The sequence below is a fragment of the Alosa pseudoharengus genome, unplaced genomic scaffold, assembly GCF_046254945.1.
Source record: "Alosa pseudoharengus isolate Yale_2024_CS ecotype anadromous, Long Island Sound unplaced genomic scaffold, YU_APseudo_1.1 YU_APseudo_1.1_scf_5, whole genome shotgun sequence".
NCBI classification, from domain to species: Eukaryota; Metazoa; Chordata; class Actinopteri; order Clupeiformes; family Clupeidae; genus Alosa; species Alosa pseudoharengus.
Window position 1 is genome coordinate 26,040,675 of NW_027468837.1, and position 20,690 is coordinate 26,061,364.

General features: G+C 45.2%; 1 protein-coding gene across 1 annotated transcript in view; it reads right to left on the reverse strand.

Annotated features, from left to right (window-relative positions):
- lrp1aa (low density lipoprotein receptor-related protein 1Aa) overlaps window positions 1–20,690 on the reverse strand; it is a 157,017-nt gene that overhangs the window by 90,013 nt on the left and 46,314 nt on the right. The window contains exons 6-11 of the mRNA XM_076267757.1: window positions 19,968–20,231; window positions 6,145–6,307; window positions 5,550–5,772; window positions 3,666–3,855; window positions 3,124–3,267; window positions 476–712 (exon numbers count right to left, since the gene is read on the reverse strand). Coding sequence (XP_076123872.1) covers window positions 476–712; window positions 3,124–3,267; window positions 3,666–3,855; window positions 5,550–5,772; window positions 6,145–6,307; window positions 19,968–20,231 — 1,221 coding nt within the window. The remainder of the gene's footprint in view (window positions 1–475; window positions 713–3,123; window positions 3,268–3,665; window positions 3,856–5,549; window positions 5,773–6,144; window positions 6,308–19,967; window positions 20,232–20,690) is intronic.

Sequence of the window (20,690 nt, forward strand, 5' to 3'; positions counted from 1 at the left end):
GACTAAGCATAAAAGCAAGACTGTATAAACGCAAAACTGCTCTGTGAGGCTACGCAGGAGGGTGATAGATATAAGAAGTGCAAGCTTGCTAAAGATAAGAGAGAGAAAGAAAGAGAGAGAGAGAGAGAGAGAGAGAGAGAGAGAGATAGAGAGAGAGACATGTGTATATGTATGCGTGTGTGTGTATCTGTGTTTGTGTGTGTGTGTATGTGTGCGTATAGGAGAGAGGATAATTACACAGTGAATGAAAGAACCTATACATGTGTATACACGCCCATACATCATGTGGGTTCAAAAGCTGCCTGAAGACTGAGGCATGCTTGCTTTAGGAGACTCTAAAGCAGGGGACTTCCATGAGAACAGTGTCATTCACAGTCACTAAAGTGGATGACTGTTAGGCTCTAAGGGGTCGCAGAGAGTGTTATATTTCAGGGTTGACTGAAAGATTGAGTCCCTGAGGTCAGTGGTACTCTACCTTCCTTGACGATGGTGTCCCTCTCTGTACCGTCGATCTTCTGCCGTCCAATGATGTAGCTGGTGGCGTCGGCGAAGTAGATGAACTCGCTGGCGGCGTGGAAGTCCAGGGCCCGCGGGTTCATCAGGTTCTCGATGGGGATCATGTACTCGTCCGGCACCTTGGCATTCATGTCCATCCCGCGGATGACCCCCGGGCGACCTTTCCCGTAGACCAGGAAGAGCTCGTGCTCTGGCTCTGTGCGGGGCAGGAGGGAAGAGGGAAAGGGAGGTCAGCCATTCTGAAGAGGTGAAATTTCTCAATGTATGAGAGGTCCAGGAGGAGGCTAACGATGGTACGCACGCACACTTGAAGTGTTGCAACCCCACACAGATGGCTTTTGTTGTTATATTTGTTTGTGTGTTCACCATCACTTCCGTGAAGACTTCAAGTGTGTTTACATAATTAAAGGACGATTCACAGACCACCAGACTGGCAGAGAGCTGGACAGCGGAGACCATGGCTGAACAGAGATGGTGCTACAGAGCACTGGAGAAGTACCACACAGACTCAACCAGCGTGAGCACAGGAGCTGACTACTGAGTCCTACAATCCATTGACATGGGTTTCAACATGCACGCACACACACACACACACACACACACAAAAACACACAGACAAAAACATACAGACAAAAACACACACACAAAACACACACACACTCACACACACACACACACACACACACACACACACACACACACACACACACACAAAAACGCTTGCCAAAAATCAAACACCTGGATGAATCAAGATGAACGGAATCAATAAAAGGGTGTTCTCCAGTGGCCTGACTGCATAAAGGGCGAATGGCAGCAGAAAGTATTTCAATATTCAATAGTCTATTAAAGATGAAACACTACAGGGGCTCTCTGTAGAATTCTCTACATGTATCATCAAATAGCAATAATACACCAGACAACTTCAATGAAAAGACATCATTAATAGTCATTTCATATGCCTATAGTTATGCACTACCAATCTTATGAATACCAATTCACCACTCATGACATGAGCTAAAGCCCAGCAGGCTGAATTCAATCAGTCAGCATTGTAATGATGTCGTCCCTCCATCTCTTTTGTTCCTCTCTTTCTCTCTCTCTCTCTCTTATTCTCTCCATCAATCAAGAAAGGGCATAACTGATGAGCTTCTTCAGCTTCTGAAGGGCATGCCTGATGAAGCTCTGCACCTAAAGAAGGTGTGTATGTCTTTGTTTGTATGTGTGTGTATATGTAGGCGGGAATGTGTGTGTGTGTGTGTGTGTGTGTGTGTGTGTGTGTGTGTGTGTGTGTGTGTTGCGCACGGCATGTGTGTGTGTGTGGATCGATAATAATCTCAACAGAGCCTCGATCAACCCCAACAATCTCAACCCAGTCGACCGAAGAAACCCACACCGATCTGGTCAGGAGTGAGAGCCCTTCATTCCACATGAATCAGCATTTCCTCCGGTCATTCTGCCCCAGCCCTGTCTGATTAATCACGGCCTGCATTCACACGACACCTGGTGCTGCCCCTGGGTTTTTGGAGAGGTGTGTGTGTGGGTGTGAGTTTGGGGGTGGGGTGGGAGAAGCACCCACCAAATCAACCTTTTGGGCGTCCTTGGACTTGGCTCAATAACGCAATCAATTCCTCTATTGCTGTCAGAGCCGCGTCTTCACTCTCGAGGGCTAGCTTTGATTAATGAGACAGTGGCTGGGAACTAACAGGTGTCTCTCTATCTCTCTCTCTCTCACATACACACACACACACACACACACACACACACACACACACACACACACACACACACACACACACACACACACACACACACACACACACACACACACACACACACACAGACGTGGTGATGTCACAATACAGGCTCAAATTCGATTGAACGTACCACACAAAGAGCCTGGAGATGATTGGCTGAAAGTAAGTAAATTAACCTGGGCAGATTTTTCAGTGGCTATTTCTCCCTTATTACTTTTCTATTCATGGCATTTAGGGAACAGACTTCACCTATGCATGGTCTAACCATTTCGGATCCTCTTTCACCACATCTCATCCTTGCCGCCTGTGCCCAACAACAATAGAAAAACCCTTGCCATTGAGAAATCGGCTATAATGCTTCACAATCTACTGTAATTAAACTGACTTCTATACAGTCTGAGAATCCTTCATCTTTCATTTTTATGCTACATAAATGGGACCTGGATATGATAGGCCCATTTCTATTCATTTTCCTGTGTTCAGAATTACTTTAGAGTGGGTGGACAGATGATGCACTCAAATTCACAATGAAAGGATCAGACAGGCATGCAGACCATCATACTGGCTGCATATAGGTGCATAAAGAGGGTCTCTCCGTGCCTTCTTCACATTTATACCCCAGTGAGAACCCCAGTTGCCCAGTGAATACCCCAGTTGCTTTTTCATCACTAGTTGGATTAAAACTTGCATCGGCAACATTGGTGTGCGAGTTCTTTCTTGACTGAAGAACTGATACTCCAGTGAGAAATCATATTCATCCTCGGCAGCCATCTTGCCTTACATGACTGGTTTACCCAGCATGCCTGTGCTCCTATGTGCTGCTCTGTGCGGTGGTGGCGGCGGGGACACTCACTCTTGCAGGATTTGCCGTCGCTGCCCAGACTGAAGCCGGAGCGGCAGCGGCAGGTGCGGGTCTTGTGGCTGTTCCCCAGCAGGCAGATGTCTGAGCAGCCGCCCGCCTTACCGTTTGGGTCCAGCTCACACGCGTGACTCCGCACTGCAGCAGCAGGACAGTGAGAGAGGGAGACAGAGAGAGAGAGAGAGAGAGAGAGACAGACAGAAGGAGAGACAGAAAGAGAGAGAGACGGCGGGAGACAAAGCCAGAGAGATGGAGGTCAGGTGGAGGTTAACACTAGCTTTGGCTGTATAATCTAAATGTATAATAATAATCTAAAAAAGATGAATATATATATATATATATATATATAGTTATAGATATAGATATATAAACACTATAAGAGACAATGGTTCAAAAGAGGTTTACTTGGCTCAATACGCAATTCTCAAAGCATTCCTACTGTCTAGACTCTGACTTGTGTTCAGACCCACTTAGCCCTTCCCACTGCTGAGATTGAGAGTATGCCATGAATGATGGATGCGGCCCCTACAGCATACCTGGGGGCTGCCTCCTTTGGTGGTAGACATGCAGGGCGCCTCCCTTGTCCACCCGTGTGACCACCTGGTAGTCAGAGCTGTTGAAGCGGTTGATGCGAATGACGCTGGTCTTGGGCTGCATGTTGGCATTGTCCGAGTTGGTGGCGTACAGGTAGTTCTCAAACACTGTTAGGCCATATAGGTGCTCAATCTGGGAGAGGGAGGAGGGGTCAAAATATTTGTTCATTTCTCTTGTCCGAAAAGATCAACACACACACACACACACACACACACACACACACACACACACACACACACACACACACACACACACACACACACACACACACACCTCAAAGTAGAGCTCAATGTGCATAAAACATTCGCTAGATACATTTCAGAAACTCTTCTTTCTTTCTTTCTTTCCCTAACCTCCTGCAAGATTCTGTTTATTCTTTCCAGGTCGTGCCTCCAAGTTACAGTTTGTACAGTTTGATCTCCGTGGTTCTGAGGAGCCATATCCCGCTGTCAGTCACTCTTCAACATTCAAGACAAAGACATTTAGGACAGAACAGAACGCATACGCACTATGGGCTGACTACTGAAAATGCCACTTGGAGAGGGACCCTGATGACACCCATACACACATCTCTGACAGACATAGAGAGTGAAAATGGTGTCTCGCTCTCTCTAGCCTAGCGCACTATTAAAGGGCATTACGACTATTTCACTGAGACCTGAGGATCGTACATTACTGATAATGACACAGGGAGAGCTTGACCAGAAGAATAAAGCACAGACTAAATGGGAAAAAATGACCATCATCCAGGATCTGTCGCAAAAAAAAAAAATGGCAATCTGTAAAAAGCAAATTTTGACAAAACTTGACAGTGACCACCTCAATTAGGTCGTCTAAAGAGAGAACTAATTAGGTCATCCTTTTCAGACTCGGAACATGAAAGATGATAGAGCTGCATCATCTGAAAGCTGCACCGATTACTAGTGAATCAAGATGACCTCCAAGACTGACACAGCTCCTATGGTGCAAACCTATGGTCCAAAATGCAAATGCAAAGGATGTTGACTTTTACTAAAAACTGTGAGCACATGCACCCAGTTTAAGCCACTCTTCCATGACTCCCTGTTCATTTAAGAATTCAATTCAAGCAATTCAAGACTGCGCCATCTTGAGGCCCCATCTTCAATCAAAGACTCAGCTCTTAGTTAGTTCAGTAGTTCAGATGGTGGCTGCAGTCAGACTTGAAAGAAAATGTCATGTGTTTTAACAAGCCAATTTTGCTGTTTCACACACATCTGATCCCTCATATGCACAGCATCTGGCCTTGTTCTGACCGCTCCCCCACAGACCCTGTCACGCTTCTGTTTTTGAACACTAAAACCATATTCCTACTAGGGATGGTCGATATAAACTTAAAACTACAGTATATGGCAGTATGTCACGATAACAATACAAATGACAATATGAAAATAGTAGTATTCACCAGTCACATCAGCTTTTAATCCCTGAGAGCCAAACACAAAAAAGTTCAACATGATCCAGACTATTATAAGTAATCAACTCTACTCCTGGTCTACAGTTTGAGCTTATTTTTCATTCTGCATGTGAGCTGCCCACCTTGCAGCACATATAAACATGTCATCACCTACATCATTTGTATCGCAATATGGCAAATTATTATCATGGGAGTGAATTCTACTGGTATATCGATAACAATACGATATAATCCATCCCTAATTCCTACACAAACCCGACCACACACACACACATCACATTAGCAGTGTTCATCTTTACCCATAGTGATCACTTCTTCACCTGCACCCCCTAAAGCCCCATCCAGTCTGGGTCCCATCCTCACTGGACACCCCCCCCCCCACCCCACTCACCAGCAGGCCCTGGATGATGGTCTGGCGGTTCTTGCCCTCATAGTCCACCACCTCGATGTAGTCCAGGTAGGCGTCTGCCCAGTACACCAGTCGGCTGACCAGGTCCAGCGTGATGCCGTGGGGGAAGACGATCTTGCTGTCCACCAGCTTGGTGCGGTTCTGGCCATCCATGTCACAGCGCTCCACTTTTGGGATCTGACCGTAGTCCGTGAAAAAGACCTTCCTGTGAGGGACAAAGAGTCAGCAAGTGACAGAGTGGAGAAACAGATAAAGTAAAAGGAGGGAGAGAGAGAGAGTGATACAAGAAAAGAAAGAGCAGAGACAATGAGAGAGGGAGAGATGAGAAGTAATGGACAATAATGGAAAAAGGCATGGCCAGATAAATGCTTCTTTCAGACACTATCCTTCCTGCTTTTAAAAAAATCTACATATATGTATATGTTTATGTTTAAAAGGGAATGCAATTTATTTAGACACTTTACTGATTGAGAACTTGCGAGACTGTGAGTAAAAGTGTCTGTGTCTATCTGTGTGTGTGTGTGTGTGTGTGTGTGTGTGTGTGTGTGTGTGTGTATTCGTGCAAGGGCACACTCACCCCATGCTGGGGTCCAGTGCGATGCCTTTGGGGTTGTAGAGCTCCTGGTCCAGCAGGGTGACGCAGGTGGCCCCGTCTTTGTCACACACAAACACCCGGTCATCCACATCGTCCACGAAGTAGAAGTTTCCTGTCAGCCAGTCAATGGCCATCTGCTCCACATCTGGACAGGAGACGAGGAGAGAGAGAGGGGGGGGGGGGTGGAGGGAGGGAGAAAGAGGAAAGAGATGGTGAAGTCAAAGGATGCAAACTTCACAATGCTCACACCCTTTCTTTTCGGTTAACATCTGTGTAACAACTGAGGACAGGATCTTACACACACACAAACACACACACACACACACACACACGCGCACACACACACACACACACACACACACACACATACACACACACACACACACAGGGATGAGGTAATGATGAAGTGTGTGTGTTTGTCTGAGGCCCTCAAGGCCCGGACACACTGAAGCGTTCAGACATATGGCTGCCATGCTCTGTCTCTGTCTCCCACCACCCTCTCTCTCTCTCGCTCTAATGGAAATACCTGCCCACCAACCCCCTGTTTATTTACCCCAACTGTCCAGACACACTTCATAGACACGTGGCCTGGGGAGCCAGGGTGACAGTCTGTGTGTCTATGTGTGTGTGTGTGTGTGTGTGTGTGTGTGTGTGTGTGTGTGTGTGTGTGTGTGTGTGTGTGTGTGTGTGTGTGTGTGTGTGTGTGTGTGTGTGTTTGGGTGTATGTGAAGGGGAAATGCTGACTCATGGCTCCAATATGGACAAGAGTCCAAATTAAGCAATAATAATAGGCGCCATGTTGAACACACACCCACACACAAGCGCTCAAACAAACACACACACACACACACACACACACACACACACACACACACACACACACACACACACAAGGACACACACAGACACGTACGCGCACACACACACAGTGTGAGGGAGGTAGTGCCTTGCAGGCCATTATTCCACTCCCTCTGGGTCATTTCTCATTTCATGAGCTTAGGATCACGACATTGGTCATCTCGGCACTCAAACTGCCTCTATCTAGACTAAACATAACCTGGGGCTGAGAGCCATACTTATAGTCCTTAATAACAAGCCCACCCTCGACTACACCCAAACCACCAACCTGCTTCCTCCTCCTCCACCACCACATCTGTTCTCAGACAAGCTGTCCTTACAAAAGTTCCACAATGACATGACATGGAAAAAGCCCATACATCTGCTGATAGCTTCCTTAAGTTAGAACATTAGGCGCCTAATGTTCCAAATAAACTTAACCACCTTCCATGTAACAGCCGCCCCGTTAGGAGTGATATGGAGCTATTTTCCCGAGATCGGAATCTGAATTGAGGCCTCAGCTGCTGCTGTTGGTTCTGACCTTCTGGTAACACATGTGGAGGACTCTGGGGAGAGAGAGGCGACTCGCCCATGTTTTGATAGTCTGAACCGATTATTTATTTGCTTGATTGTTTGATTAGCCTGTGCATTCATCAGCCACTTGGAGCGTTCCTGACAAACAACATTCCAAAAATGGTCTGAACTATGGATGAACTGGACTCAAGCTGCTCTTAACAAAGTGGAGACCAACACAGTTCAGTCTGAATGTAAATTACGAGCAATTCAGTACGATTCTGCCATAACAAAGCACAACAGTAAATTAGACGATGTCAGAGGCATTTCCTTTGTAGGTCGAAAGCTCATATAACATTCAGTCAATAAATGATTTCAAACTCGTACATGAATCATCAGATTTTTTTTTGTCATCTGATTTGGCTTTAGTTTCCTGTATTTGGCTTAAAATAACTATACTGGCATGAGTGTAGTTTGTGCAATGTTGGCAAAGATGGTGTCCATGAGGCTACCTGTTTATAGACAGACAGACTAATAGACATTTTAAACTCTCACTGGAAGCAAAGTGCTAAAAAGTGCAGAGGAATCTATTCTGTCTCCGTCCCTGTGGTTCAGTCTCTGCATTATTCCACTCTGCTGAAGTGTGTTTAGTTCAGAGAGGGAGCAGGCCTGGCCCCACAGGAAACACACCAAGCTGAGGAATCTCAGAACTCTGCTGTGTCAGGGACACCCATACACACACACACACACACACACACACACAGTTGCAGAAATTCTCTCTCCCTCTCTCTCACACACACTCCAGATGTGTACTCATCACCACACCCAACCACAGTATTGATGCAGTCACATCACACACACATTTTACACATGCAGATGTGACACGCACAGATATCCACCCAAACTTAACACACACAAATATGCCACCATTCTTAACATAGTTTTTACATTTCATCCCTTCACTCTCTGTCTCCAAGACATATACATGTATCAGTGAAACACTCACTCACACTCTCACTCTCTCTCACTCACTCTCTCTCTCACTCACTCTCTCTCTCTCACACTCACTCTCTCTCTCTCACACTCACTCACTCACTCACACACTCACACACACACACACGAGTGGGCTGCTTCCAGACCTTTCTTTAAATAGTCCTAATATTAATATTGGGGACTGTAGGGGTATTGGCTCCCATGGGCTTTACGTCTTTCCTTTCTGCTTCACCCTTACAATGGAGCCCTTTCTGTGCACAAGAGCTGAGTCAGGCCTCTTTGTGTGTGTGTGTGTGTGTGTGTGTGTGTGTGTGTGTGTGTGTGTGTGTGTGTGTGTGTCTTTGAATGCATTACACTGCCTCCCACAAAGATATGTGTTTTCACAGCTGCGACCATCACCACACCACATTTCCATGCTCTTCAGGGCTTCAGGGATGCCGACCGACACTGAACCCCCCCCCCCCCAAATACACACACAGTGATCTTAAAGTCCATACAACAACCACAATAGTTCAACCCCTAACTCCCCAGCCTAGTCTTTCTCCCCCCTCTCCTTTCCCACTCAAGGTCAATGCTTTGACAAGTGATACTGAATCAGCTCTTGCTGTCCCTCCCATAGTAATGAACTAATCAGATGAACTAATCTACCCTACCTACGGATGAGTGGATGTGGCTGATAGTTGCTTTATCTTGAGAAAATCACCCAAGTTACATAAACCAGTCTCTCTCTGATGCAGTCTAGATCATGCAGTCAGCAATATTCTGAGATATGATTATTATGTAGATACATGACAATAGTGCAATAAGCCATTCTAAAACAGGGGACGAGGGGAAGACCGAGAGAAAGACAGGTTTAGAAATCCAAAAATAGACCTAATGAGGCAGTGCTAGAGAGATGGAGGGATAGAGAGAGAGGGAAGGAATGGAGAGGATGAGACAGAAATTAGGTTCTAGTTCCTACAAAGGCGTTCACACGGTCTTTGGTTTTACGGGAATCAAAGGGCCGTATTCCCAAAGGTGCTGCTCACTCTTTAAAAACTTCCGACTTCTGAGTCTGCAGCATTCCAGCTGACGCCTCTAGAGGAGATGGGCCATGTGTCTGACTGGGAGGAGGAGAGGAGGATGGGTAGAACGGAGGAAAGAGAGGAGGAAAGTTGGGCAACAACACCTTCAGAGAAAAAAAAGAGCAAAACTGGCACTAAGCACACACAGATGTGTGTGTGCGTGCCCTTGTACGTGCTCTCTTTCTCTCTCTCTCACACACACACACATATAATTCAAGACCTCTCAGACTCAACAGGACATCGCCCTCCAAACTTCATCTGATTCCTGGGAAATTGAAAGTGTTGCACAGAAACGGCAAAACCACTTCCACTGCTCACATAAACAATAGCTCACGCCTCTCTCTCTCCCTCTCTCTCTCTCTCTCCCTCTTTCTCTCCCCTTTATGACTCTCTCAATCTCCCTCTCCTCTCTCCTTCCCTCCATCTCTCCCTCTCTCTGAAGGGACAAAAAAACAGACCCATAGACTAAAGGGAACTGTGCTATAAAAGACACAATGCTAATAAAGATAGGCTGCTTCTTTCCCATATAGAAATGTCTACTTCCAATTTTCCTTAACACATAAGCCTCTTTGTGGTACAGAAATTCCTAGAGTTAAGATGGATAAACACTGACATTTAGAAAGGGAATTTCAAAAACATGGGGAAAAGAGGCTTTACAAACCCATACACAAGATGTAGACAGAATGGAAACTAGAATAAAGGAAAACACACACATAAACAACATGAAAAGAAACCAAGGTGTGTGAATGTGGCACACACAGACATACAAATATACACACAAACAGACACGCACAGATAGACGCACACAGACAGAGACACTCACACACAGACAGATGCACTTAGTCTCACACACACAAACAGAAAGACACATGTATACACACACAGAGACGCGCGCACACACACACACACACACACACACACACTTGAATTTCCCCTGGGGATCAATAAAGTATCTATCTATCTATCTATCTACACACACACACACACACACATACACACACACACACACACCACTTGTGTGTGTGTGTATGTGTGTGTGTGTGTGTGTGTGTGTGTGTGTGTGTGTGTGTGTGCGTGTGTGCGTGTGTGCGTGTGTATGTGTGTGTGTGTGATGTTCAGGAGAAAATATACACATCAATTCCAACATTTCAGACCTAATATCAAAGTACCACACAGTATCTTTATCAACAAGCTCCATGCCGAGCAGAGTGGTCTGCATCAAAGGGCTCAAAATGGCTGAAAGGTTTCAGGTCTGTTCAGATGTTTTTCTCTCCTGGTTCCCTCAGAAACTCTCCCACTTTGAAGGGCTTTGAGAGACTTAAAGGCTTGTTGCAGCTCTGCAGTGGCCTTTATAGGGGGAAGGACCAAGGATCTGACTGAGCCCAACAACCCAAAAAAAGTCATCTGGAATAGCCATCAAGCTGAAATCTCGCAAAAACACAACCCCAGGACAAAAACAGGGGAGCACTCCAAACAAGGAATCTGGGAGTAACCTCATCCAGGGACTGAGAGATAGACAGAAACACACACACTCACACAGACACACAGACAAACAGATAGAAAAACAGAGGGGGGCAGCCTAGGGAGAATTAAAGGAATCAAGAGGACAGCTAATAAAAATACAGATGGCAGACTGACAAGGAAGAGGGAGCAATGGTCAGAGGGAGAAAGAAAGAGAGAGATGGATACTTAAGAATAGAGAGAATGAGAGAGAGGGGAAAGAACGAGAAAGAGAGAGAGAGAAAGAGAGAGAGAGAGAGAGAAGGGGAGAAAAGAGAGATTAAATGCCTGACATAGCAGTGAAAGTCGACAGGCCAAAAAAATGGGCAGCAAAATGCAACTGCTGTTTTCCATTTCAGAGCCTAGGACTTTTTCAGAGTTTTCCACAAAAGCTGAAAAACTAAGCAGCTCACACATCATCACACATCACGAAGCCTCCCTCACACACACACACACACACACACACACACACACACACACACACACACACACACACACACACACACACACACACAACAAAGCCTCTCCCTCCTTCTTTATGTTCTTCACTCTTTTATTCTATTCTACTTTCTTTCGCACTGTTGTTCTTAAATGCTCCATTCTGCTTTCTTCTCTCCCTCCCTCTCTTTCTCTCCCTGTCTCTCTCTCTCTCTCTGTCCTCCCTCTCTCTCCCTCCATCTCTTTCTGTCTCCCACTTCTCTTTGGCGTGTCTGTCCTGCGCTAAGCATGGCAGTCCCAGTGCGCCCTATTCAGCATGGAGAAATAAACACAGAAATTAATAAATAAATACCCACAGCCTCCCCAAATAAACAACTACACAAATACCATTGCAACAAAATGCTGACACCAGACTCATGCTGAGAAAGTCTACTGAGAGTGATTCATTGATATATCCGTGTACACACACGCACACACACACACACACACACACACAAACAGGCCATCCATACACACACTCTCTTACATACACACAAACACACATCATGCATGAATCCACACACAGGCCATGCATAGATCCACACACACACACACAGGGTGCGATTTGTAGGGGGAGATGGTGAGGATTTCCCCCCCTCTGGTTTTCCTATCCCTACCTCTGCTAAATTATTTTTTATCGTCGGGGGGGACAACATTTATCCCCCTCTGCCCCTCATATTGATTAATGCTACTTCATATAAGTAAAGCGCTGCAACGTTAGAACAGTCTAGTAGGCTAGCCTACATAATAATCTGACATCAGAAACGCACCGTCACCGTCAGCACTGATGCTGCTGACACAGTGGCTGCGTTATAACTTAATTTGGCCTTAATCGTGCAGGACATTTCAGAATGTCGAGTGTGTAATCCATCATGAATGGCTAGGTTCAATGGAAAAGTTAGCTGGACAAATGAAAGAAAACGAGAAGGATTCAGTGAAGCATAGTAATGTTTTAGAACCTTCAAAATTAGAAAACTGATGCAACTGAGATGGAGGACAACTGCACGTAGAGTAGAACGTAGGCCTATTGTCCGAAGGAACTTACATTAAATGAGGAGATATTTGCTGAATGTCACAAAAAGTGTTACAGAAATTGCTTGCTTATTCAATGGCTCTCTACCGAAACACCTGTAGTTTGCGGAGGACGAACGAGAAAGCACTCGTTTGATAAATCAGTCAGTAGTAGACAAATAACTTTTAGAAATAATCTGTAGGCTACTGCAAAAACGAATGTTGGTGGGTATTTAAACTATCTAGCGGGTGTTTTAACAGCTGCAAGAAATAGAAGCTTCATGGTCTTTATGTTCTGGTTCGTAAATTATTTTCATAAAACTTCAAGTTGCCCTATAACTTTACTCTCCAAACTCTTCACTGCACTGTATGCAATTAACTGACAGTATGATAGGCTATTTATTTTCTGTAGGCTACAATAAACACATTTATTTTTTCAACTTTTGCAATATTACGCACTTGGCTACTGAACGCAAATCAGCAGGAGAGAGAATGCACGTAGCCTACGCAGCGTGTAGCGCAATGTGTAGGCTATTTGGTTACCAACTAACACTGTTAGCCTATTCACTAACTTAAGACTTCAGTGCCATCATATACAACGTTTTTTTACACAACAAATACAGAAAGGATGGAGGCAGCAAAAGTAGAGAAGTAATTTCAGATGGGGCAAGAACAAGGTGAATTTGTATGCTTGTCAAAACGTAGTCCTACCCTGCATTAGAGGAGCTGATCATCATACCAAGCACACTCGCTGTTTAAAGTCATACACCACGGTAAACTAAAACTAAAATGTTACAAAAATAATATAGGGTATTATTAGCCATGACATTACTAGGCTATGAATCATTCGTTCATTTTTTATTTTTTTTTGGGTGTGTGTGTGTGTGTGGGGGGGGGGGGGTTACAAACTTATTAAAAATCATCCCCCCCTCTGGTTTTTACACAAATCACACCCTGCACACACACACACACAAGGGTCAGCTGATGACCAAATCCATTACAGTAAGTGCTGACGTAGTGTGCTGGGCACATGCAGGATGCACACACCAGGTATTTAAGCTGCTGCGAGCTGCACATTCGAAAAGCCACACTAGAAAATTAAATTTAAGTCAAATTGGTGTTAGGACCTCAATTACTAGGCATCTTTAATTTCATCACTCATCCATTCACTTGTTTCCCAGGGACCAATTAGAAGATTAGCTTCAGAGTTGACAAATAATTTTAATCCCATAGCATGCACCAAAAAAAAAAAAACACAAAGCAGACTATGTGTGTGTGTGTGTCTGTGTGTGTGTCTCTGTGTGTGTGTGTGTGTGTGTGTGTGTGTGTGGTTTCTGCCCAACTACACACACCTACCCACACAGATGCTTAACAAAGCTTACGATATTGAGATGTGGAAAGGCGGGGGGGGGGGACTACTTTTTCAACCCAAATATCTGTGTATGTTGTCACAGTGCCGGATACGTTTACCCACAAAACCCCCATGCACAGTAATTCAGACACCCACGCTGTTGGCTGGCTTTCTACTTGATGGCTTTTTTCCCTTCCTCTCTCTCCTCCCTAGGATAATACTTGCCTTGTGACAGCGATGTAAAGACTGGGCCCCAGTGCCAAGACTAAGATTGGAGGCATCAGGAAGGAGCCTTCTCCATGTGTATTTCTGGTGAGGGTTTACACTTATTTTAGTTGCGGAGGCTAAGGACCCTGGACGCTCTGTATGTGTGTGTGTGTGTGTGTGTGTGTGTGTGTGTGTGTGTGTGTGTGTGTGTGTGTGTGTGTGTGTGTGCGTGTGCGTGTGTGTGCGCGTGTGTGTGCGTGTGTGTGCGTGTGTGTATGAGAGAGAGAGAGAGAGATAGAGAGAGAGAGAGAGTGAGAGTGTGAGTGTGTGTGTGAGTGTGTGTGTTTGTGAGAGTGTGTAAGTGTGTGTGTTTGTGAGAGTCTGTGTGTGTGTGTTAAAATATTTGAAGTGTCATGTGCTTTTGACCTATTTATGGAGGACTCATACTGTTCAAAAACTCTCAAATACCAGCCTTTGATTTCTGCCATTGAGAACCTACAGTAGGATACAAATGCCAGCTCATTGTGTTAGTGTTTGGTAGCCTAGGTCATGTACATAGGTTGGCGGTCCGTAGACTTTGCACTATATACTGTAAAACTAAGGCCAAGCAGCTAGTGAAGTACTGTTCCATATCAGCAATTATAGGAAGCATGTTTATTTGGAAGAGACGATGCTTCCTATACCCCTGAATCTGTAGACTCATGATAGATAGCTGAACTGCTTTAATCTACTGGATTATTCAGAAGATTTGATTGCTAATGTAACTTGACTTGTAAAGTGGAATCAAATAATGTATATAAAATGCGAGTGTGTATGTGTAAGCCTATAGGAGAGACCAGTGGAAGCCCCTGCTTCAGCTTAGTCAGAGTTATTTTCCTCCACCAGGGCTACAAGTCTCTACTGAATGAGAAGCTATGAGGCTAACAGGATCAGTGCAGTAGGCCACCAGGAACGATTCAGCGGCATATGTGGTTATGAATACAGTGCACACGTGTGTGTGTGTGTGTGTGTGTGTGTGTGTGTGTGTGTGTGTGTGTGTGTGTTCATGGGAATAGGACTGGGGTATTATGCCTCCGCTGTTTGCATTCCGTCACATTGTGTGCATGTAGGTGTGAGTAAGTGTGATTGTGTGTGTGTGTGTGTGTGTGTGTGTGTGTGTGTGTGTGAGAGAGAGAGAGAGTGTGTGTGTGTGTGTGTCTGTTACACAGAGAGAAAACAAATGGAAAAACATGTAGGAATATAGCTATGGATGATGAAGCATGCATGCTGCAAATGTGCGTCTGACTGTATGCATCCACAGCATGACATGTGTGGGCCTGTGTGAGGCCCTATGTGTCAGCATGTGTGTACAGTATATTATGTAGGTGTGTGTGGGCTCTCTGCAGGCTGAACCTACGCACAGCTGTCTCTATGGCTGTGGGACTCCAAGTCCGATCAGCACAGGCCATTGGCATCACACTGGGCATAACATAGAGCTTTGGCCGACGAAACACACACACACACACACACACACACACACACACACACACCCCATCTCTCAATATACCACATGACACATACCACATACTGAAGATGCAATTCACTGTTAACTCTACAACTCTACAGACAAAAACAAAAGAAAAGAAAAGGATTCCTTAGGAACTTTTATGGTTGTCCACCATGCAGTGGACACATTTCAGTTGTAGCAGCCTTCTCCAGCCTTCTCCATACAAAAAAAGCAGAGCAACAATCCTTCGCCACTGATTGGGGGTCAGGTATTTTCGGGTTGCCGGGTCTTGGCTTCAGCATCATGTCAGATTACAACACAGACCTCAAATCAGTAGTTATGGCCAGAGAGAGCTGACATGCTCTAACTGAAACTGTCAACACCGCCACAGACTGCAGTGGAAACAATGCTCCCAGATCTCTGTTACTGCATTTAAAGACAGCAGGACTCACAATGGAGAAGCAAGAGCAGTGAAAAAGAAGGGAGCAGTGAAATATATTTATAGAAGTGCAAAACAGAATGGAGAGAAATGGAAAGGCAATGTCAGAAAGAGTAAGAACAAGTGAGACAGATTAGCCCATTTCACAAGGTGTCGGCCACCGTGTGATCCAACTTCCGCTGATGCTACCGCTACTTGCCAGGAAACGAGGTAAAGTGAGAATACACATCTGGTGTGTGTGTGTGTGTGTGTGTGTGTGCGTGCGTGCGTGTGTGAGTGTGTGTGCAGTGAGAAGAAGACACATCTGGACACCTCATATGCCTGCCATGCTTCGAGCGTGACTCACTGCTAACGCATCCTTCCTGTGAGAGGACCCCGCCCCTGTTCCTTCCATGACACCTTAACCAAATGTCAAGCTGGCTCACACCACCTCAATAAACCATGTCAGCGGCACACGGCCACAAGACATTGACCTTCGACCTATGAACTCTCACCTAGTTTGGAGTGTGCTATGAACCAGCCAGAAAACCTCTCCTGGCCCATGGCCACGTGTAGCATTTGATAATGTAGCTACACAGATACCGCTGCCGACACAGAACGGCCTGAATTTAAAGGCCTCACTGAATTCAGTTGGGATTTAGCAGACAGCATGCTTCACTTGTGTAACTTTCAGATCTAACATCTTAAAGAATCCTGAAGTTTAAACCTGCAATTTGCAACTCAACTCGGCCAAGTAGCAATGGAGGAAGAAGCTTTAAATCACGGCAAGAAGTCTCTCTCTCTCTCTCTCACTCACTCTGTGTCTGTCTCTCCACTGTTTCCTTCACCATTTCCCCTCTTTCACAGCCTGGCACAGAGAGTAAGTGGCTACACCCACAATCCCTCAGACAGGAAGTCTGACAACTGTTGGCAGGAAGTGATCAACCTCTTTATCGTTTCCCTGTCTGGACTATATAGTTGTAGGGCCTGTAGTGGGCATGGAAGTGGTGATGGTGTGTGTGAGAGGGACACAGGGGAGGATGGGAGAGGACCTGGGTATGCTTGCTAGCATGACACTGTAATACATTAGACTAAATACACACATGTAATGTAATCTTTATTCAATCAGTCGCTTTTAGCATTACAGTGTATGTGGGTATATGAAATGGGCCTCACAGAGAGTAAGAGAGTGTATGTGTGTGTGTGTGTATGTGTATGTGTGTGTGTGTGTGTGGGTGGGTGTGTGTTTGTGTGTAAGAGGGCTAGACTATTACATTCTGCCTCATTGGATCACAGCTATTCACATCACTAATGACCTAGCAACCAATGGGAGAAAATGACTGCCTCTTATAGTGTGTGTGTGTGTGTGTGTGTGTGTGTGTGTGTGTGTGTGTGTGTGTGTGTGTATGTGTGTGTGTTTTGTGTGTGGGGTGTGTGTTTGTGTGAATGGGTGGGGAGGGGGGCATACAGAGGTAATATATATGAAGTGAGTATGTGTGATGTGTTTGCTTGGGTGTGTGAGTGTTCGTAGACGTTTCAGCGTGTTTGTGTGACTCTATCTGTATGAGGTTGTGTGTAAAACCAAAAGGATTGTGTGTGCGTGTGTGTGTGTGTGTGTGTGTGTCGGAATGCTGTGGGCACATTTGGCTGTGGGGTCCAGAGAAGGAATGTAAATACCAGCAGCATGGCAGCCGCCACAGAGGACAAAACAAGACCACCTCCCACTCTCCCTCTTTCTCTCCAATTCTCTTTCTCTCTCTCTGCATACTCCTATCCTTCTCCCACTCTTACTCTCCCTCACTGTCCAGTCATTCTCACTGAATTAGTCTTCCATCCTTCTCTCTCTCTCTCTCTCTCTCTCTCTCTCATTCTCTCTCTCTCTCTCTTTCATTCTCTCTCTCTCTCTCTCATTCTCTCTCATTCTCTCTCTCTCTCTCTCTCTCATTCTCTCTCATTCTCTCTCATTCTCTCTCATTCTCTCTCTCTCTCTCTCTCTCTACACCCTCCCTGCCTCTGCCCCCTCTCTGCCTCTCCCACATGGCACTGTGAACAGCATGACAAAAGAAAAACAAACAGCCCACCTCGTATAAACACACCAGCTTTCAGACCAAACTGATATTCCTGTATTTCGGGCCTGTTTATATAAAGCATCAAGTTCCTGTAGCACAAATGGGTCTGGTGTAGGCTACATGAGTGTGCTGAGTGTGCTGAGTGTGTGAGTGTGTGTGAGAGAGAGAGTGAGGCAGTGTGTGTGTGTGTGTGTGTGTGTGTGTGTGTGTGTGTGTGTGTGTGAGTGTGTGAAAGGGAGAGAGGAGAGAGAGAGAGAGAAAGAAAGAGAGAGAAAGGGAGGGTAAGTACTGTGTGCATGTGTGGTATAACAAAAAAAATGAAGAGGGAAAACAAAATGAGCATGTGTACTAACAACTGTGTGTGTGTGTGTGTCTGTGTGTCTGTTTCACAGCATGGAGGGGTAAAATGGCCTGTGAGTTCTGCCTGCCTCTCGTGTTTAAAAGCGCCATGTAAGTGCTGCCATAAAAGCTGGCCTAGAGCAGAGGAATAGAGGAAGAAAGAGGGAGGGATAGAGAGAGAGAGAGAGAGACAGAGACAGAAGAGAGAGAGAGTGAGAGAGAGAGAGACAGAGAGAGAAGAGAGAGAGAGAGTGAGACAGAGAGAGACAGAGAGAGAGAGAGAGAGAAAGGGAGTGACCTGTGTTATATAGACTCACACATGTTTCACTTCACAGGACCTGGTTCCTGTCTCTCTTAACGAGGAGAAGAAAAAAGAACCTCCCCTCTCTCTCTCTCTCTCTCACACACACACACACACACACACACACACACACACACACCATCTGCTCTTTATCTACTACTAGTAACCAGCTGTGGCACACACAACTATCAAAATAGTTAAGCCAACACACACACACACACACACACATGCACAAATACAGTACACACACAATGTAATAACCCTCCTCAACCTGTGTTTTAACAGCATCCATTATTCTTTGTTGACGAAAAAGCTAAAGCTTTGTAATCTGAACTTGTGACCTGTGAGAATGTGCTTTTATAAAGTTGCGCTCTGCTGATGCAGACTTTCCAGGCTTCAGAGAGCTGTTCACTGTAATTTACTTAAAGGGTTTTTGTGATGACAACTTCATATGAAAAGGGTTTCTTAATGTGTCGGGTGTAAAAGACAGTGAGACTTTGATGCTTCATGTAATTCATTGTGTAAATGAGTCAGTTGGATGTTGAGAATATTGCTCATAATACAATGTTAACGGCGACTTACTGTCCAGACCCAATGAGATGTTGGTCACTGTGTAGATTCAGTTTTAACTACTGTACTGTAACTCAGATGTTATATTGTACTTTACTGTAAGGACTCAGTGGTAATTACTCTTACTGTAATGAGATGTTAGCTATACAGTATCTTACTGTGCAGTCCTAGTGAGATGTTAGCTATATCTTACTGTACGGATTTAATGAGACGTTAGCTATATCTTACTGTGCAGTCTTAATGAGATGTTAGCTATCTTACTGTACAGGCTTAATGAGATGTTAGCTACATCTTACCTTGCAGACTTAATGAGATGCTTCAGCTAATCAACTGTGCAGATTCAGGGGCTGAGAGCAGCTTACTTTGCAAACTCAAGTAAAATGTCAAGGCTAACTTATTAAGCAGACCCAACAGAAGTTCAGGACATCTTACTGTGCAGACAGAGTGAGATTAAGAGAACAATTTACTGTGCAGACGGAGTGAAACTTTAAGTGTAACTTGCTGTACAGACATAGTAAGTGTACAAGTGTCATTTACTCTGAAGTGAGTCGAGTGAATGTAAAATACTATGTAGTAAAAGATTGAAAGTATATTTTCCTTGTGAAGACTGCGTGAGATTTGTAGTGTATTTCACCGTGTAGACAAAATGAAGGTTTGGGCATGACGTACTGTGCAGACTGAGGGAGATGTTGATGGCCCTCTCGTCGGTGACGCTCTTCAGGTTGGGGATCTTGGCACACTTGAGCTGCGTGCCAGCGGGGGCGTCGCCCACATGGATCCAGCAGACCGACTCCTGTGCGTACAGGAAGTCCATGGCAGTGGTCTGCTTGGTGCCGGTGAAGGGCAGGCTGTGGGCATTGGCGCCCGTCAGCGACGTGGCCTGGATGTTCTGCGAGTTAGCGATGAGCAGGACGGCCGGGCGGTCGACTGGGACTACGGGAGAGGGGGAAGGAGGAGAAGAAATTACAAAAAGGTAGAGGAGGTGTCAGAGGGGATAAGAGGAAGGAAAGAGCATTTAGATACATAATGACAAGATGATAGAGTTGAGTAGAAGAGGAGAGAAAAGGAAAAGGGTGCAAAAGAGAGGAGAAAAAGAGGTGGAGAGGACAAGAGAAGAGAGGAGAAAAGAGGAGAGGAACAGGACACAGAAGAAAAATAGCAAACAGACTAAAGCCAATATGAGTCTGGCATGTACACAATACATCACAGATTATAGCACAAACCTGCCATTCAACCTTATTACTCAGACACTCTGACTAGATAGCTGATGGCTCCATTGGTCAGTGAGGAGAGCCAAATAATAGAAGTATTCTATCTGTGGGATACTGCCATACTCTTGCACAACTCTACTGCCAACGACAAAGCATAGTCGTGTGTGTGTGTGTGTTTGTG